Source organism: Carya illinoinensis, chromosome 10, assembly GCF_018687715.1.
Source record: "Carya illinoinensis cultivar Pawnee chromosome 10, C.illinoinensisPawnee_v1, whole genome shotgun sequence".
NCBI lineage: Eukaryota > Viridiplantae > Streptophyta > Magnoliopsida > Fagales > Juglandaceae > Carya > Carya illinoinensis.
Genome location: NC_056761.1, coordinates 34,171,445 through 34,192,530, shown reverse-complemented (window position 1 = coordinate 34,192,530; position 21,086 = coordinate 34,171,445). Strand labels below are relative to the sequence as shown.

General features: G+C 40.4%; 3 protein-coding genes across 3 annotated transcripts; all 3 read right to left on the bottom strand.

The window, feature by feature from the left end:
• Nucleotides 1–129: 129 nt before the first annotated feature.
• On the bottom strand, nucleotides 130–8,601 carry LOC122279469 (UDP-glucuronic acid decarboxylase 1-like). Its single transcript, XM_043090150.1, has 7 exons — nucleotides 7,643–8,601; nucleotides 7,365–7,512; nucleotides 7,169–7,248; nucleotides 1,621–1,704; nucleotides 1,417–1,491; nucleotides 860–952; nucleotides 130–671 (listed from the first exon to the last, which is right to left on the bottom strand). Exons 1-7 carry the CDS (start codon nucleotides 8,261–8,263, stop codon nucleotides 462–464), a joined length of 1,311 nt encoding a protein of 436 aa, XP_042946084.1. The 5' UTR covers nucleotides 8,264–8,601; the 3' UTR covers nucleotides 130–461.
• Nucleotides 8,602–13,171: 4,570 nt separating this feature from the next.
• On the bottom strand, nucleotides 13,172–16,162 carry LOC122278673. Its single transcript, XM_043088858.1, has 6 exons — nucleotides 15,490–16,162; nucleotides 15,266–15,394; nucleotides 14,228–14,962; nucleotides 13,827–13,865; nucleotides 13,437–13,612; nucleotides 13,172–13,300 (listed from the first exon to the last, which is right to left on the bottom strand). The coding sequence occupies exons 1-6, from the start codon at nucleotides 16,160–16,162 to the stop codon at nucleotides 13,172–13,174; spliced, it is 1,881 nt and encodes a 626-aa protein (XP_042944792.1).
• Nucleotides 16,163–16,194: 32 nt separating this feature from the next.
• LOC122278672 lies at nucleotides 16,195–17,134 on the bottom strand. The gene is made up of 2 exons (XM_043088857.1): nucleotides 16,478–17,134; nucleotides 16,195–16,332 (listed from the first exon to the last, which is right to left on the bottom strand). The coding sequence occupies exons 1-2, from the start codon at nucleotides 17,132–17,134 to the stop codon at nucleotides 16,195–16,197; spliced, it is 795 nt and encodes a 264-aa protein (XP_042944791.1).
• Between the last annotated feature and the right edge of the window lie 3,952 nt (nucleotides 17,135–21,086).

Genomic DNA, 21,086 nt, shown 5'->3' with positions numbered 1-21,086 from the left:
TCAAAAGGTTGAGCTTCATAAGCCTTCGACTGCCCCCAAATTTTCAGGACTCAGAATTGCAAGTAGCAACCAGCACGATTCATTGTAAAGACTAAAGGAGTACGACTCATCATTTACCATAGCAAAAGATTTCCTACAGAAACTCAAATTCTCATTATGCCAAATACAACCAACACAAAATTTTACGGTCTTTCACCATGAAAAGTTCAGTGCCAGAAAAGGGGATATCAAAATGGAGTTAAAACTTACAAGAAAATGTTGTTTCTTTTGCTAACCAAGCAACAGATGTAGAAGAAATAGTGTAACTTCCTACAATAGTTGTATTTCGCTAGAATTGCCAGGTAACTAAAAATTATGGATGAGAATAACGAAACGAATGAACAAGTTACAGACATACACTTGCACACTATACAATATAGTTTTGCTATTTTATTTTTTGTTCTATTTTTTTTCTGTCTTCTCTAGTTAAACCCTTTTCCTTCGTCCTCATTCAAAATGCGGTTCTGGAAATCACTCACCATAAGAGGCAGTCCCTCTCTAAGTGAGATTTTTGGCTCCCAGTTGAGTAGTTCCTTTGCTTTGCTAATATCAGGTTTCCTCTTATGCGGATCATCAGCAGTATTTGGTCTGAATTCTATTGTGGCACTTGAATCTATTGTTTCTTTGACAACCTGTATAGTTAGAGAAGATAGTCAGATCGAATGAATGGAAACTAAGAATCTCTCTCTCCCTCGTGTACAAACACACATTCAGAGAAAAACAACATGCATCTGTTGGAACCGCGAAGGAAAAGAATTTTCTGAGATATTCTAAGCAGGCTTTATTCAGAAATAATAGGAAGTTTTGAAGGAAGACGAACCTCAGCAAGCTCCAGCATGGTGAACTCCCCTGGATTACCCAGGTTGAAAGGCCCCACATGTTCACTTTCCATTAATGCTACCAGTCCATTGACCTATCATCCAAAACGTTTTTAAGTTTTTAGCATCCTGGCCAAGATTTTTCCTTGACCACTTTCCACACACTATATATAGCCTAGTTAGGATGCCAAACTGATAAGATCCGTGAATGGTGACTAGAGTTCTGCTCTAGACTTGAAAGATTCTAGAGATTGGCATTAAAGAGAAGCTTTTCACAGGGCAGCGTAGCTTGGACTCTTTTGAGACTTCAATTTGAAGCAAATATGAAGATTAAAATTATTTCTCAAGAAAACTTTGAAACCATTTTTGAATTTAGCTTGTGATCAATAAAACTTTTGCCAGCATAGGATATAGGCTGCATCCATGGGCCCGATACAACAGTTTCAGGTCCACAAGAGAATATAGAAAACATAATATACATATGGGATAGTGCACCAGTGAACTCCCAGAGGATAGGGAAATTTCAAGGTAAAATAACATGAGACCTAAAGCTCCCTACCAGATCAGAGACATATTGGAAGCTTCGGGTTTGCTTTCCATCCCCATATACTGTTAATGGCTGTTTGCGTATTGCCTACAGAAGATAACATTTATGGTTAGAAAACTATTCAACTATAATCTTCTTCAGGACTTTCCCATTTCTAGTATTTTTTTTTTTAATGAACATGTAAGAATACCGACAGATATGAGTTAAGTTTACAACCTGAGCAACAAAGTTGCTAACAACACGTCCATCATCTAAACACATACGAGGGCCATATGTGTTAAAAATGCGAGCAATACGAACCTGTAAAGGTTAAAGCCTACCATCAGTATCAGCAGGTCAATTGTCTATTTATAAGTGTAGTGAAATGGCAGGAATGACAACATATATAGAGCTGAACTAGAAATTTTTTATTCTTTTATAAGTGAATCATAGAATATTAAAAAATCATATCTCACTTTTAATTACATTATTTTATAACTTGGATCAGTATGAAGGACCTGAAAAGCATGCAGATACTAGAGCAGATCTAAGTTCGTGCCTTGACACATAGTTGCAAGTCAACCATAAAATATATGATGCAGCCAAAATCAGAAAAACAAAGAACTTCATAAGGCTTAGAGAGGTCAATCCAAATTCCTTTTCATCTCAACCCACAGTAGTTGAGGTCAATCTGTGACGTCCCACTTACTAAGCATTGGGTGGAGATCAATGATAGAGGTGAGTTGATATGATAAAGGTGCATTGCATATCAAGCCCCACATTGGTTCCTTCTAGGTTCAACTATGCTACATAATTATTATAAAAGAGTTTGGATTCAATATTGACTAGTTCTTTTGGAGTATAAATCTATATATGACTTGGGCTTTTCCTTGGATCATTACAAACGGTATCATAGCCAATCTAGTGACACCATGTGGTATTGGTCAGTCAGTTCCATGTGGACTCCTGAAGATGATGTCAAAGATTTGAGGGGGAGAGGTTGTAATTCCTCACAAATTCCCACACAGGGTGGGAGTTCTATGATAGACGTGAATGAATATGATAAAGGTGTACTGTGTATGAAGCAGAAATGGTTCTTTACAAGGTGGAACAGGGATTTATAAAATGTAAGTCTTCGGATCACTGCCCTATGTTAATTAGATATGAAAAGGATGTGAATAATTATGGTCTTTCCCCGTTTCTTTTTCAAAGCATGTGGTGTACACACGAAAATTTTATGAAATGTGTGGATGAGGTTTGGAGAGAAGAGGTAAATGGGGCGGGTTTATTTCGGTTGGCTGCCAAACTGAAAAAGCTTAAAATGGTCCTCAGAAGGTGGAACAAAGAGGTCTTCTGCCAGTTAGCTAAGTTAATTAAGGCATTAGATGAGTGCATGGAAGTTCTTGAGTTTCAGCTGCAAGAGAGTTTTCTTCCTGATTTAGAGCATGAATATTTACGTACGAAAGCCAAACTGAAGCTTTGGGAAAATAGAGAAGAACTTAGATTGGCACAGCAAGCTAAAAAGAAAGGGCTTAAGGAAGGCGACTGCAACACTAAATTTTATCATGCCATAGCGAATCAACGAAGAAAAGCCTCCGTTATCTCTAAAATGACCCTACCGAATGGGGTTATTTTGGATTCTCTGAAGATGATTCATAATGTAGCGGTGGAATATTTCAAGGAATTCCTCACAGGGGAGGGACTTACAGTGACACCAGATTTGAGTGGTTTATTATCTCCACTGGTAAATGATGATGAGAACCATGACCTTGTTCTGTTGTTCAAGAGCCTTTTTGGAAGGCCTTATCTTCTATTCCTAATTAGAGCAATCCCGGACCTGATGGTTTTGGTTCTAATTTCTATTTACAGTGCTGGGAGATTGTTAAAGAAGATGTGATTGAAGCTGCTCGTGATTTCTTTCGAGGTACTCCGCTGCCTAGATTTTATTCAATTTCTTATATTGTTCTCATTCCTAAAGTGCTGGACCCTCAGAGCTTTGATAAGTTCAGGCCGATCAGTCTGTGCAGCACTGCTTATAAAATTTTTTCAAAAATCCTTGTGAATTGGTTGGCGAATTTGCTTCCTTGTATGATCTCTTGGGAACAAGGTGCTTTTGTTCCGGGGCGTAGCATTTTGGAGAATATCACTCTAGTGCAAGAAATGGTCCATTCACTTCATCGTAATACTAATGGAGGGAATGTAATGCTGAAGATCAATATGGCAAAGGCGTATGATAGAGTTGACTGGTCATTCTTAAGCTTGGCTTTGAAGGGTTTTGGCTTGGCAGATTGAATTTGTGGTTTGGTGAAGGCTTGTGTGAAATCCCCTAGGTTCTCGATCATGATAAATGGAACATACAAAGGTTTTTTCAAGCCTTCTTGGGTTGCGTCAAGGGGATCCTCTTTCACCATATTTGTTTATTATAATGCAGAAAGTCCTTACACGGTTATTGAGGAAAAATTTTAAACAAGGGAGAATTAATTCTTATTATCATACAAGAGGAGCACCTTTGGTATCGCACCATCTTTATGCGGATGATCTCCTTATTTTTGCAAATGGGGAGAAGAGATCCATTAGAAGGATCTTACGTACGCTGGATCAATATGCTCTTTGGTCTGGGCAGTTAATAAATATGGATAAATCGGCTCTTTTTAGGTCAAAAAAGATTTCTTATTCAAGGAGATGTGGCATTCTAAACATGACAGTTTTGTGGAGGGAACTTTCCCAACGATTTATTTAGGAGTGCCACTGGTGACAGGTTGGCTTACAGCAAGGAATTTGGAACCGTTGGTTAACAAAATAAGCAACAAGGTGGCGGGTTGGAAATTTAAAACTTTATCTCAGGGCGGTCAATTAACTTTGATAAAACATGTTTCGTCTTGTATGGCAACTCATCTTTTGGCAGTTCTTAATGTTCCTAAGGTCCTTTTATCTAAGCTCAACTCTATTCTCTCAACATTCTTTTGGGGTGAGTACAATGGTAAATCTAAGAAAAAGTGGGTCTCATGGTAGGCTATTTGCAAACCGACCAATGAAGGAGGCTTAGGGCTCCGAGATTTCAATGAAGTGCAGGGATCTATGCATATGAAACTTGTGTGGCGACTCCTAACATTGGATAATCTCTGGACACAGTTTTTTCGAGCTAAGTATGCGAAGGAAGGAAGCCTGGTTATGGCAGCTTCATGGGATAGTGGCTCACAGTTTTGGAAAGCCCTTATGCAGGTTTTCCCAGGGGTTTATGATCATACAAAGGTGCAGGTCAGGGAAGGAAAAGTGTCCTTTTGGCATGATAGGTGGTTGTCGAGTGTACACGTTCAAAACATTGTAAATCCTAAGGTACAAGTAAAAGATTTCTGGGTTGGAAATGCATGGGATGAGAATGCTTTTGTAGAATTGATTGGTGAAAATAGAACTCTTGAGGTGCTGCACTCGGTTATGGCTGGTAAAGAGGGGTCTGATGTTTACATTTGGGAACCAACTCAAGATGGAATTTTCACCACTGCTTCAGCATGGGATATCATTCGAGTCAGATGAGAGGAACTTCCTTGGAAGGAATGGTTTTGGCATAACCTCCTTCCTAGAAGTGAGGCTGTTTGTGTTTGGAAGGCTTGGGGCTTGGTTTCGATGCTTACCAGTAGATGCGTGGATCAGCTCTATGGGTGTCTCCCTTGCTTCGCGATGTGATTGTTGTATAAATGGTTGCATTGAAACTTTGGATCATGTTTTATGCACTGGTGACATCGCTACAACTGTTTGGACACGAGCGTCATCTGAACTAGGTGTTCGATGTATGGGTTTCTTGACTTGGCATTCTCGAATCGCTACTTGGTTTAGTTGTGTGAAACAAGCTTCATAGCGTGGTATTCTTGTAGGATTAATTCCAAGTCTAATCACTTGGTGGCTTTGGTTGCGCAAATGCAAAGCTAGAATGGAATCGGTGTCTGAATCGGTTGAGGCAATTTGGCTTGCAATGAAGTTTTGGCTAAATCAAATATCTGAGAATATTGCTAAGTGTAGCAGTATTTCATCAAGTGATCATGATCTATTGTCAGCTCTTAATGTGCCCATTAAGCAGGTTGTTAATCGTAGGCTACGTTCGATAGTGTGGTCAAAACCGAGGACGGAATGGATGAAACTGAATGTTGATGGGAGCTGTGGGGGAAACCCAGCGATTTGTGGAGGTGGTGGAGTGATAAGGGATCGCCTAGGGAATGTTAGAGCTGCATTCTCTGAATATTTTGGTTTTGGTACTAACAATGCTGCTGAATTGAGAGCCTTGTCCAGGGGTGTTGTGGTTTGTAAAGAATATGGCTTCTATCAGGTGGAAATTGAATGTGACTCTGCTTTATTAGTGCACTGGTTGGCCACAAAGGCATGTAATGTGTGGCACTTGTGGGACTACTGGGAGCAGTTACTTGAAGGACTTGAAGGAATGAGATTCACAGTTTCTCATATTTTCCGTGAAGGCAACAAAGCTGCTGATCTGCTTGCCCATGATGGTGAGGCTGGGACCAATAAAATATATGGAGAATATGATAGATTACTGCAGGCTGCAAGAGGAATGGTTAGACTTGATAAAATAGGCCTCCCTTCTTTAAGTGTTTAAGGTGTTTCTTTGGTTTTTTTGGTCTGTTATAAGTTTGTTTGTGTGGTTTTTTAGGTTTGTTATTTTTCTTGGATTCGTGTTTTGTGTGGTTTGTGAGTTTGGTTGTGGTTTTTCTATTCTGGAGTTTTTAGATACATGGGCTGTGTTTTATTGGTTATGTGTAAATCCCATGTGTCATGTTTGTTACCACAGTATTCCTCCTCTACAAGTAAAGATTTTTTAATAAAATTTGGGGGGGGGGGGGGGGGGGGGGGGCACTCTTGGACATGTGATCCCATCTCTTCTTAAAAAAAAAAAAAAAAAAAAAAACTATTTCATGAGCTCCATTTGAAAATCGACTTGTCCTTTTAGAGTACAAGATCAGAGGTGGTTTGTGCTCTTCTTTGGGTCATTACAAAGGTTATAAATCATGGATATTGATACAAACACTATAATAGGATAACAATATGTTGCAAAATAGATACGTCAAGATACCTCTTCTTGTGGGACAGAGAGCAGGGGAAAAACATATATGCCCGATAGAGTGTGTGCGTGCACGCTAGTGTGAGTGTGCATTTTGTTGTAGATTTTATAACTTACACCAAAAGTTTCAAAACACATTATTGCATCTAGAAAAAGTCTTAAAAATTAAAACTAGGCACTGGCCAATAGGTTTCTAAAATTCTTGATAAATCTTCCAAAATAAGAGTTTCAAGGAAACTTTTTTGATCATGATACAGACCAAGGATGGTAAGCTTCAAAACTATATTGCATAAATAAATGTTTATTGGGAATCAGCTAAAGGCAAACAAAAGGATAATTAAGTTGATGTTAATACATTCACTTATAAGTATGGGCACGGTCATTCAAAGTTTGATCTCTTGAGCCCTGGAGAGTTTCTTATTATTCCAATTGGGCTGTGTTGCATATGATTAAAAGTGCATGTATTCTTTTTTTTTTTTTTTTTTTTTTTTTTTTTTAATTATTATTATTTTATGTCAGGGAACCTCTCAGGGCCCTTCAAACCCACCCTTGCAGAGTAAACAAGTGCATGTATTCTATTAACTTCATATAAAAGACAACGGAAAAGATCTAGGTTGATATACTGAGTAATACAATTAAAATCGTAAAATCGTAGCGTCTGCTTACTTAATACCTAGTTGTGTGGCTAGTGTATTTGTAAATCTCAGAATTAGTTACCTCAACATCTGCACCTCGGTGATAATCCATTGCTAAGGTTTCCGCTGTCCGCTTTCCTTCATCATAGCAGCTCCTCTCACCTAATTATTGTCAATGTACATTAGACACACAAACAACACCAATGCGTCGTGAACTAAACAGCAACAACAATGATCCATCTTAAAGACTTCACGATATTATTTAACTACCGTCTCACCTATCGGATTCACGTTTCCCCAATACGTTTCTTTCTGGGGATGCTCAAGTGGGTCGCCATAAACCTCACTTGTGCTCGTAAGCAAAAACCTTGCTCCAATTCTCTTTGCCAGACCCAACATATTCAGGGTACCCATCACATTAGTCTTGTAATAACAGTCAAGGGCCTCAAAACACTTGAAATTCAATATATAAACAATCCCAATTGAGAAAAATCAAATTCCCAACTGAATCTTTAGAAAAATCAAAGCAAAAAGTGAAGAAACTTGAGAAGGATATGATGGTCTTGACGGGATTGTACTTATAATGAACGGGAGAGGCCGGGCAAGCCAAGTGGTAAATCTGATCCACCTCAAGGAGTATGGGCTCCACGACGTCGTGGCGGATTAGCTCGAACCTCGGATTCCCAAACCGGTGAACTAAATTCTCCTTCCTCCCGGTGAAGAAATTATCGATTACAATCACATCGTCACCTCTGTCTAGAAGCTTATCGACAAGGTGGCTGCCGACGAATCCGGCACCACCGGTGACCACAATCCTAGATCTCTTCCGTGGGAGCGCGGCTGGGACTCGCCCGACCTTGCCGTGATGCGGGGGATATGGAATGGAGTAAGAGACCTGCTCGCGATGGGCGGGGCCGGCAGAAAAGGTCCGCGAAATGGAGGAGGATGAGGACTTGGGCTCGGAGAGGCCGAAGCGGGAAATGGTTGGCTGGAGAATGAAGAACATGGAACCAATAAAAATCCCGACAAGGATGAACAGAAGCCTCTGTTCTCTGAAGAGGTAGTTGATGGATCTGGGGTGTTTGATGGTTTTAGGAGAGTATTGTGAGGTTGGTCCCATGGGGATCTCCTCGTCTCGTCTGTGGTTACCGATGGATTGCTTGTGCAACTGTTTCATGCTTCGAAAGTTGACTCTGAGCTTTGCCTGGTTCTGACAACAAAGATCCGGGGAGCTTCCCGACACCCCTCAAGCCTTATGTGGAAACCAAGCTTTGATTTGGTGTTGGTGGATTGTATGAGAAGGGTTTCAGCCACTGAAGTAGTAGCTGAAGCAAGCTGTGCGCATCAATCTATGGTTGCCTTCTACGTCCGATAGAGTGAAAGCCAAGGAACCATGGAAGGAGATAGCGTAGGAGTGGGATCCATGGATGAATTAAGAAAAACTCTAAACCCAGACATACGGTTGGAAGGCCCCGCCAAAGGCATCCAACGTGGAGTCAACCGCATCATTTTGAAGTAAATAAAATGGTGGGTTTAGTTGGATTTTGAAAGGAGTGGGATCCATTGGATGAAGTAAGAAAGACTCTAAACCCAGGCATACGGTTGGAAGGCCCGGCCAACGGCATCCAACGTGGAGTCAACCGCATCATTTCGAAGTAAATAAAATGATGGGTTTAGTTGGATTTTAAATTGTGGAAAGCTACTTTCGAAACGGTGCGTATCATATTTTCACTAAAATTGGTTTTTCTCCCCCCCAAAATTCAACGCCATCCTAAGTAACTCAAAGTTTAGTTTCTGATTTTTTTCCCCCTTTTAAGTTTCGTCTGTTTAAGGTTTATTATTAAGGGCCCTTATAGGAGTGGAGATTGTAAGGAGTAGGAAGTTGGTTTCTGAATTGTTCATGCTGAGAGGAAGGAAAGAGTGAAGTAACATGTTGGAAAAATGTTGAGTTGCATGTTAATAAAATGTTGGCAAAATGATGAGTTCCATTTTAATGAAATGGTGCGTAGAGGGAGTAACGGAATTAATAGAATTGGTATGCAAATGGTGTGTTTAACCCCTCTAATGAAACGGTGCATTTGGCTTAGAGGGAAGGGAAGCCATCGGAAAAGCTTAACGGAGTTGTTTTCATCTCTTGTTCATTCTTGTCTATAAATAACACTATAGAATTTCATTTTGCTTTGTTTAGTTGCATGAGATCAGTTTCTTGAATTGTATGGAGGTTTAAGGTTCTTCAAAAACCTTATTCAAGAATCAATAAAGTGGATTCTTGGTTTCTTTCTCATTCTTTTTCAAGTTTCTTGGTTATTCTTGTTTGCTTTTCCTTGTTATAGGTTCTTGATTGGCAATGGTATCTCGAGTGATACCATACAATTGGTAGCAGAGAGGCCAATCCTCTAATGGTAGAAGGTATGCGTGGAGCTCTTAAGGCACAAATGGATGGGATGCAAAAGCAACAGGAAGCAGTTAAGAGACAATTGAATGACCATCATCATGCAATTCACAATATTGTAGAAAGGTTAGAACAACTTTATGATATGCTTTAGTCCATGGTTGAAAGTGGACAAATTGTTCCTCCCATTGATGTTGTTCAGGATAGTGGTGGTGGTAGTGGGGAAGAGAGATCAGTGTTGCCTCGTGGCGTGGGGCTTGACTTCCCACACTTTGATGGAAATGACCCTTCGAGCTGGATTTTTAAATCCAACCAATTCTTTGAGTTTCATCAAACTCTCTTGAATCACCTTTTAATGGTAAGATATCATATGGAGAGGGAGGCCTTGGTTTGGTATCGAGATGCCTTAGATGGTGGAATCTTTAATGGATGGGACATATTCATCAAGGCTTTACAAGTTAGATTTGGCCACACAGCCTATGATGACCCTATGGAGGCTTTGACACACCTCAAGCAAGTCACTTATGTGAACAACTATAAGGCTCAATTTGAGTCTTTGTCTAACAAATATAAAGGCTTGTCAAAATTGAGCTGTTTCTTGAGTAGATTGAAGGATAAAATTTGGTTGTCAATTCGAATGTTCAATGCAGCCTTTGGATTAGCAAAAATCCAAGAGTAGTATATAATGGTTGCTAGGAGATCAGTGAGGGGCATGGGAAGTAGTTTTGAGAAAATGCATTTTGATGAATACTCTAAAATAAACAAGTTTCAGAAGGCAGCAATACCATTTAAGAAGGTTTTCTTCTACACAAATGGATTAGAAGAGGAGGAGGGGATTGTGTTACCACTATGATGAAAAGTGAAATCTAGCACATGTGTAAAAAACCTAAGGTATATGTGTTGCATGGGGAAGAAATTGTGTCTGAAGATTCTGTAGTGTAGGAGAACAAAGAGGAGGAAACTGTATTGGGGGACAAGGGGCACAATGAAGATGAGAGCATGGAAGTTTTTATTCATGCACTGTCAGGGTGCATTAACAGTAATTCTATGAAGTTATTGGGCAGAATTGGTAAATCTTCATTAGAAATTTAGTGGACTCTGGAAGTACTTATAACTTCCTAGATCCACTAGTAATCAAGGCAACAAAGTTAAAAGTTGAAAAAGGGGCCAGTTTGCAAGTTAAAGTTGCCAATGGTGACATTGTGTTGAGTCAAGGACAATGTGAAGAGACTATCAAGATCCAAGGATCTAAGTTCAGAATTCCTTTCCATGTGCTAAGTTTCGAAGGGTGTGATGTGGTGCCAGGTGTCCAGTGGTTGAGAACATTGGGACCCATTACTTGGGATTTTTCAACTACGGCTATGAGTTTCAAAGTGGGGCAGTCAGAGGTAGTTTTGCAGGGTTTGAAAGCTGTAGACTTGGAACTTAAAAATGGGGAAGGGTGCTTGAAGTCTTCCCTAGTGAATCAGCATGGTTGGTTCTTGTAGTTGGTGGATTTTCATCAAGAAGTGGCTAGTAGGGTGGATGAAGTTACTGCAGTTATTGATGAGTTTGCTAACATTTTTGCTGAACTAGTGGTTTACCTCCTCAAAGGAGATTTGACCATCAAATTCCTTTGAAGGAAAACACTGGACCTATCTTAGTCAGGCCCTATAGATACCCACGCTATCAGAAAACAAAAATAGAAAATATAGTGAAGTATTTGTTAACATCAGGAGTGATGAGGCCTAGCCAAAGCCTTATTTCTTCACCTGTCTTATTGGTTAAAAAAGCTGATGAAACATGGAGAATATGTGTGGATTGTCATGCTTTGAATTAAGAAACCATCAAAGACAAATTTTCCATACTTGTCATTGATGAGTTTCTTGATGAGTTGTTTGGTGCTAAGTTTTTTTCAAAGCTAGACCTTCAATCAGGCTATCACTAGATTAGAGTGAAGGAAGGGGACATTGAGAAAACAACATTCAGAACTCATGAGGGCCACTATGAGTTCTTAGTAATGCCATTTGACCTTATTAACGCACTTGCCTCTTTTCAAGCCCTGATGAATGACATATGCAAGCCTTTTTAAAGAAAGTTTGTTTTGGTATTCTTTGATGACATCCTTGTCTACAGTAGTACACTATTTGACCATTTGAGACACTCAAGGGTGGTTTTGGAGGTGTTGAGGTAGAATACTTTGTATGCAAAGAGATCCAAACGCAAGTTTGGAATGAAAGAGATTGATTACTTGGGGCATGTAATTTCTGTTGAAAGTGTGAGGGTTTATCCTTCAAAGCTAGTAGCTATGCTTGACTAGCCAATTCTTGTATCTTTGAAGGCATTGAGAGGCTTCCTTGGTCTCACTTGATACTATAGGAAGTTTATAAAAAAAATTATGGCACAATAGCATCACCATTAACTGATCTCTTAAAGAAGAATGCTTTTCTGTGGAGTGACACTGTCACTCAGGCCTTTAACAAATTAAAGAAAGCAGTTACTGAACCTCCTATCTTGAGGTTACCTGATTTTTCTAAGACCGTTACATTGGAGTGTGATTCTTCTGGTTTGATGTTGGGAGCTATCCTTATGCAAGAAGGTTAGCCAATTGCCTTCTATAGCAAAGCCTTGAAGGGTAAGGCTCTCTTCTTGTCCATATATGAGAAAGAGCTTTTGACTCTTGTGCTTGTTGTGAGCAAGTGGAGTCCCTATCTATTGGGGAAAAATTTTAAAATCAAGACAAACCAGCAGGCCTTGATGAAGTATCTCTTGGAGCAAAGGATTGGAACAAAATTTTAGCAAAAGTGGCCATCCAAGTTAATGGGCCATGACTTCACCACTGACTATAAGAAGGGCAAAGGAAAACATAGTTGCAGATGGACTTTTGAGGAAGGCTGAAGAGGAACCTCTTTCTGTTTTGTCTTTGATTACCTTCTTACTCTATTATGGATTGAGGAATTGAAGTGTAGCTATCAACTATCTGCCCAAGTAAGTGATATTGTTTCTAAGCTTCAACAAGAATTGGAAGGCCCGAAGCACTACAATTTGCAGCAAAGACTATTGTTGAGGAAAGCCAAATTGGTACTGATTTCTAATTATCCTTTTCAAGCTAAAGTCTTATAGCATATTCACAGTAGTCCTGAGGCTGGGCATGTGGGGTACAAGAAAACACTGCAAAAGGCAAAGATGGATTTCTTTAGGGAAGGAGTGAAGAGTGACATTAGAAGGCTTGTCAAAGAATGTGTTACATGTCAGACTAGCAAGCATGAGAATTTGCATCCAGCAAGGCTTTTGAGGCTTCTACCAATTCCTTATTCTCCATGGTTGGACATATCCATGGATTTTGTGGAAGGGCTGTCGTCATCTAATGGTTTTTCTGTGAGTTTTTCTATTATTGACAAACTGTTTGAGTTTGCTCATTTTTCTCCATTGTCCCATCTTTTCACAGCAAGCAAGGTGGCTGAAGTATTCTTTTGAGGGGTTCTTTTCAAGTTGCATGTTATGCCCAAGACTATGGTTTTGGATAGAGATTCTATTTTCGCTAGTTCATTTTGGAGGGAAAGTTCAAGCTTCAAGACTTCTTTTTTTTTTTTTTTTTTAAAAAAAAGAGTCAGGGCCCCATGTATGAGAGGAGCCCCTACCCCAATATTATTAATAAAACACTCACTTATGGCGGAGGAATACCTTTAAATACAAATCCTACCCAACAAAAAATCATTTCTCTCTAATAAAAGCCATCCCCATCCAATCAAGACGAATTAAACCTCTAAGCCGTATATACTGAAAATCCATCCCAGAAAAATCTATATTTTCCCCCATAGACCCCTTCTTAGCTAAAACAATCTGCAACCATATTAGCTTCACGAAAAATATGACAAAAACGAGCATTAATCTCTATGGAAATGTCCCTTATCTCTTCCCAAAAATCCCACAAAAACTAAAGACGACAAATCCCGGAGGCCAACCAACTCCAAATAACTTTAGAATCAGATTCAACTACAACGTTTTGCAAACCCAAATTTTTACAAATCCTCAATCCATCTAATAAAGCACAGCACTCAGCCACCGTATTTGTAGCAACCCCATAATGATGCGCAAATCCAGCAATACAACTCCCAGAATAGTCTCGAATAATACCCCCACCCCCTGCATCTCCTGGATTCCCACGAGCCCCACCATCAACATTCAATTTCATCATACCCCCCCCCCCCCCCCCCGGCAACTCCCATTTAACAAAGGACACTTGAATAATTGGCACCTGTAACCCTTCCATAACTAAGAAATCATTTCGCTTCATAACTTGAAAATTCTTCAAATTTCGGGACATATTATAAATCACAATTTTCACTTGTCTAATAATATCCTTTACCTGAAATGTAGCCCCTTCCATCCTTGCCGAGCATCGAGCCTTCCAAAGGCACCAAGAAATAACAATGGGCATCACACCATGAATCCAATCGGCTTGATTAATTTTTGCAGCTCTCCTCCACCAAAAAACCATCATCCCTTTCCAGTTTGTGATTTGAGGCAACCTGATTTGACAAATATTAGCAAAATATTTCCAAACCAATTGGGCGTTTAAACCCTCACACATAATATGCTACAAGGTCTCAGACTTTGAGTCTATACAACAATGGCATTTAGAAGCTAAAGGAATTCCCAACCGCTGGATTACATCATCCGTTGGCACTACTCATCTTTTTAATCTCCAGCAAAGGAAAGACATTTTTTTAGGAATTTTATCAAGCCAAAGCCACCTCCTCCACTCACATAAGTCCCCTCGTTCTCTACATATGTCCCAAGCAGATTTTGTTGTGAAGTTACCGTCCACCGTATTCTTCCATACGATAGCATCTGCCCTTGGTCTAAGCCTCACATTTGCCACCACAATCTGCTGCAAGATACCCGACGGAACTAGCTGGCTTAAAACGTCCAGCTTAGGCCCCCTCCCATCAAAAACTTCAGCAACCTGCAGGTGCTCACTTCCCACCACCGGACACAAGTCTTTCAATGGACCTCCCCCTAGCCAATTATCCATCCAGAAATTAATATTCCTAACCCCTATCAACCACTGAGAGTTTAGAAAAATTCTGGGCATCACCTCCATAATCCCCTTCCAAAACCGTGACCCTTTATTCTTAGTCATTACATTATAAACATGGTCCCGATGAAGATATTTTTCCTGGAAAAAATCTGCCCATAGCGACACCCCCGTAACCAATTTCCATCCAAACTTCATAAAAAGAGATTGCTGCACTTCCACCAAGTCTCTAATACCAATACCACCCTCTTCCACTGGCTTACAAATTTGATGCCACACTACCCATTTACGTTTCTTATTCCCCAGAGAAGACCCCCAAAGAAAATCTGAAAAAATCTTGTTAATCATCCCAAAAACTGCCTTGGGCACTTTTACAATCGACAAAATATGAATAGGCATGCTATTTAAAACATGTCGTAAAAGCATAATCTTACCACCAAACGAGAGCATCTTACTCTTCCACCCTGCAAGTTTTTTTTGAATTCTAGCCAAGATACCATCAAATAAAGAAATTTTCAGCCTTCCCAAATATAACGGAACACCCGGCCAAGAGCCCTCTTCAAAACCAAAAATTCCTTTGAAATCATTTCTTCTTGCCAAAGACATATGGGAAGGAAAAAAAATTGTATACTTACTTGGACTAATTAATTGGCCCAAGATCTTCTCATAACGATGAAGAGTTGCCATGAGCTTCCTCATAGATACTCTCCCACCATTAGTAAAAATTAAGACATCATCCGCATATAACAAATGAGTGATAAAAGTACCTCCCCCTGGATGATAAGGCTTAACAAGCCCAAGACTGAACTTCCGATGCAGCATGCGCGAAAGGAGCTCCTGCGACAAAATAAACAAATAAGGTGAGAGAGGGTCTCCTTTCCTACACCCCTTGAAGCCTGGAAAAAACCTTTCGAACATCCATTCAACATGATGGAATAAAAAGGAGAAGAAATAGTGTTGAAGACTATATTCCTCCACTTTTCTAAGAAACCCAGTCTACGTAAAACCTCAAGAAGGAATTTCCAATTCACACGATCATACGCCTTTGCCATATCCAGCTTTAACATCACATTACCTCCTCTCACATTCCTACTCAATCCTTGAACTAATTCTTGAGCCAAGGCCATATTATCAAAAATACTCTGACCTGGGATGAACACAACCTGTTCCTTGGAAATAATTTTATCAAGAATAGGCGCCAGACGTGAAGCCATAATTTTTGTCATAATTTTGTAAACCACCGAACACAAACTTATAGGCCGAAACTGACCAAAGCCCATAGGTTCTTCCACCTTCGGGATCAACACCAAATTTGTTGCACCAAAAAACTTAGAAAAAGGGTTACCTTCAAAGACTTCCTTTGCCATATCCACAAGGTCAACTTTCACAATATCCCAAGCCAAATAAAAAAAAGCAGCTGAAAAACCATCCGGTCCTGGACTACTATCCATAGGAATAGACCGAAGAGCCCTATAAACCTCCTCTTCCGACGGCAACCTACACAATGCCTCATTCTCCGCATCTGTCACCACTGAAGATAACAACGCCAACTCAGATTCCTGCAAACTGACATTAGAACCTGTGAAGAGCCCCTGATAAAACTGAACTGCCTCCAAATGCACTACTTCAGCCGACTCTAGTGCCCTTCCATCCTCCAACATCATTTTATCAACTGTTTTATTTTTTTTCTTTACCCTCATCGCAGCATGAAAAAACTCAGAATTGGAGTCCCCCCAGCCAACCACTTAATGCGAGATTTTTGACAAGCTAACATCTCCTCCCGATTCACCCATTGTAAATGAGCCTTTTTAGCTTGTAGCATCTCTTCTTCCACCTGTAAAGAAAAATTTCTAACAAGATCTTCCTCAAGACATCGAATCTGATTTTTCAAGTCTATTAATCTCCACCTCAACTCGACCAAAGACTTCCCTATTCCATTTTATCAAGACATGCTTCAATCTTTTTAATTTCCTACTAACCCTCACCATAGCACAACCCTCCACATATTCACCCCAACTCTGCTCCACCAAAGACAAAAACCCATCATGAGACCCCCACATACGTAAGAATCTAAATGGCTTCACAATAGAAATGTTCTTCTTAAACAAAGTAAACAACATAGGAGCATGATCTGAAGATGACCGAGGAAGATAACTGAAATTCAACCCCTCAAATAAATTAATAAACTGCATGTTAACCAAAATACGATCCAAACGAGCCCAAATATGCCTTCCCCCATTCCGCCCATTACACCAAGAGAGTGTATTGCCACAAGAAGGAGGCTCTATTAAAGCACAACCATTAATCCAATCATTAAAGGGGGCTTTAGCCCAAGGTGCCTTAAAAAGGCCCCCAATTTTTTCGCTATCAACGCGAATAATATTAAAATCACCCCCAATGAACCAAGGTTGCCCTTGCGGATCTTGTAACCTGAGATAATTCCCTGACTCCAATCTTTTTTCCCGAAAACAACTAGCATACACGAACGAAGAGAATATTCGCCTTGACCCAAACACAAACCAACCCGAAATAGCTTGATCAGAACAAGCCGACAACTGAAAATCCACCTTAGCCGCCCAAAACAACCAAATCTTTCCCTCCACTTCAGCATTATTCACACAAGAGGGGAAACCCATCCATCTCGCCCAACGATTGCATTTATTTTTATTCAAAAAAGGCTCTAAAATAGCCACCACCAAAGGCCAACTTTTATTTAAAATATGCCGAAGCTGAAACTTCGACGAAATAATACTCCTAATATTCAAAATCAATATAGACATCAAAAACTCAAAGAAAGTTTTTGGAACTTGTTCGCCGTTCCAATGCAACAACAGATTTTTCTTTTCTTAACCCCTTTACCTTTTTTAGAGGTACATGCATGTCTGGATCTGAATCGAACACCTTGGCAGCCAGCTCATTTAATTCTTCATCTTGATCACTTTCTGACCCTGCTCGGCCAGATTCCCTGGTTCCAGCCTTCCCGAAGTGAAAGCTTCCCCATCTCTAGCCATACTCCCAAGTTCAAATTCTAAAGATTCATCTATCATTCTCAATATACTTCTCGGACCTGAAATGGTAGAACTGTGCAGAGCCTCCGAACCTGAATCAGAATCATTGTCATCCTCCATATCACTCCATTTAGCAGGACTCCTATTCGGTGAGTGAATCGGCAAAACAATTTCCAGCACCCCCTCCTGCTCCAACTCATTTTCCCGATTGCTTCTGTTTAAGCTCCTCTCAACCTGAGGTTCTACAGCGATCTCAGACACCAGCTACTGCACCTTCATCGTACCAGGAGCCAAGTCCTCAAGCAATTCCTGCGACCCACAAAAAGCCGTACCTGATTGAGGCATTTCACAAAAACTCCCTTGTTTTTCCGAAATCTGTACTGGTTTCGTCGGATGTAACTCAAACTGCTCTTCAACCGAATCGAACCCAATACCCAACGGAGAAATAAAAAATATAGGAACTGTAACTTCAGCCTTCTCCTTTTGCCATTCAAAAATTTTATCCAGAATCACCTGCCTCCTAGCCTTCGAACACTCACCTTTCTCAACCTGCCTTGCATGCTGAACAGATTTTCTTCTGTTAGCAGCAACTTCCCTCCAAACAGCCTTTCCAGAATTATTTTGGCCTCCTCCTCCATGATCCTCCTTCTTCCTCGTGCTCAATCTGTTCCGGTTATATCTCTCCTCCGTGTGCCCCTGTTTTCGATAGGAACAGCAATAACTACGGACCGATTTGTAGAATATTTCTTGAAAATGACTAGTCTCTCCATGTGGGGCACCCAACCAGAACGATTTCCATAACGAACCAGCCACATTAACCTCCACACAAATACGAGCTGCTTCTGGGCGTGTTACACAAGCCGTTGCATTATCCCTCTTCAAAAACTTACCAATTCCATCACCAATGCTCCGTAAGATAGACTCCTGAAAAAAGTTTGGTGGAAGACTAGGTAAAGATAGCCAAACCGGAACCCATGGTGAATCTTCTTCCTCAATAAAATCAGGAGACCAATGGAATATCCTATAAGGAACCCCCAGCAATTCAGAGTTTCCCCTAGCCATAACTAAAATAAAATCTTCCTCCATAACCAGCCGAATAAGGACATTACGTGGGTTCCTTAACTGCCTAATCACTGGAACGACTTTCAAACCCCAACGATTTTGAATACTGCATCTGATTTGATCCAACGACGGCGTTCGCCTCAGAAACTTCAAGACCACAGAAAATCGAAACGGTTCCACCGAGCTCTGAACCTCTGCTTTTGAGAAAGCGAAGTACATCTCTCCATCTAAGAATTTCGGCTCTTTATGTGGGATATTAACGCTCGGCAACATCTGAGGATTATTGCCTAGAACTTCCACAAACCGGTGTCGTACTGGCTCCTAGCCCACCTTCCCATCCGAGGCCTTCTCATCCAGGCCAGACTTGCTTAAGCAACCATCCCCCACCTGCCCATCAACTGCTGTTGGAGGCATAGGGCCGGCGCCCTCACCACTTCGCACGAAACAGGTCCCCAAGTTTGAGAGAAAAGAAACCTAGTGCCACGTCATCCTAAACATGCCCGCAAGTGGTGTGGATCTACCACAACCTCAAACATTCCTCTTCATTTCAGTTCTGCTTATCACCTACAATCAGATGGGCAAACTGAAATTTTGAACAAGTCTATGAAAGGATACTTGAGATGTTACACGAGTGATAAGACAAAAGAATGGAGTACTTGGTTGACCATGGTTGAATGGTGTTATAACACCACTTCTCATACATCTATTGGGATGTCTCCCTGTCCTTTATGGGCTTATGCCTCCCAATTGCTTTCATATGTTCCTGGAATAACCACTAATGCAGCTGTGGATCACCAGTTAAAGTCTAGAGAGGAGTTGTTGTCCTTATTGAAGGATAATCTACAAAAAGCTTAGCAGAGGATGAAGTTCTTTGCTAATATGAAGAGAACTGATGACTTGCAAAATTTCATATTGTAGAATTCACAAGTTCGCTCGAGCGGAGGCTTTTTGCCGCTCGAGCGAATTCAGGCAGATTCAAACGCTCGACTTCTGCTTGATAGGGAGCTCAAGCGGGTTGCTGGAAAACAAGGTTCGCTCGAGCAGAGACATTGGCCGCTCGAGCAAAATCAGGCAGAGTCGAACGCTCGATGTGCGCTCGATATGACGCTCGAGCGAAATCAGGCAGAGTCGAACGCTCGATGTGCGCTCGACACCCTGCTCGAGCGAACATCGTATTTTGACAGAATTAGGGTTTTCCGCCGTGAGACCATATAAAAAAGAGATTTTTCACTCTATGGCCAGAGTTTTGACTGGAGAACACTTCTTGGGAGAGAAAAACATAGCTAGAGGGATTCAACTCATCTGTTTTTGGAGAGGGAATTCCAATTATTGCACATACGTTGGAATCATACACGAGCACGGACGGGAGAAAAGCATTGAATCGTTCCCTTGAGCTTTTGACGACAAGTTGCGGCTGCAAGGAGGATTTTTCAGTGTTTATTTTCTTCCCATCTTCTCAGAACAATTATGGTGAATTCGTTTATGTTGAATTCCATTTCTAGCATGAGCTAAATTTTCTTCATTTTAGGAAAACGATGTAACCTATTTCCGAACTATGCTTGATTGATTGTCTATGCTAATTTAATGCAATTCTCTCTTTGTTTATTTGATTTATTCTGAATTTATTGCTTCTAATTAACTGGCCATTGATTAGATGATAAGTAATCTTGTGATTTGCTATCGAAAGAGGGAATCATAGGGTAGATCTTGGATATTTCAGCATATTCTTGTGTGAATTGATAACCAAGAGTCAATTCCAATTGACTATCGAAAGAGGCTTTTGGATGAATTAGAGATTTGCTAATAGACAAAAGAGATTTAAATTAAATTAGCTGGATGAGAAAAGCATAGTGAAGAAGTAGGTGAAATCGATTTCCTAGAAGTTTTCTTCCCATTAATTTGATCTTCGAACGTCAGTGTTATTTCCTTTGCATATTTTTCTTTGAGTTGATCTAGTTTAAATTGCAACTACAAAAATCTTAGTGATTCCTCTAGATAAAATCAAGTTTAGTATAATTTTGGTATTTGGCAAACGTAAGGTACTAATCCCTGAGGACGATACTCTTCTTATTACTTTACTATAAAACTACGATACTGTGCACTTGCAGTTTTGCACCGGTCAAGTTTTTGGCGCCGTTGCCGGGGATTGGTTTATTCTTATTCTTTTTGTCAATATCGATACAAAGTAATCTTGGTTTTAATTTGTTCTACAGGTGTGTTTTTGACATTGGATGCGCCGTGCTAGATCTCGTGATATTATTCCTATTGATCTGAAGATTGAAAGAACTCTTAGATCACTAAGAAGAAATAAGATACTAGCCATGGCTGAAGAGGATCGTGAGGTACTACCACGCACCTTGAAGGACTATGTACGGCCAGTTGTGAATGGAAATTACTCGAGCATAATGCGCCAGCCAATCAATGCCAACAACTTTGAGCTCAAACCAGCTTTGATTAGCATGGTGCAGTAGGCTCAATTCAGCGGATCGCCACTGGATGATCCCAATATTCATTTGGC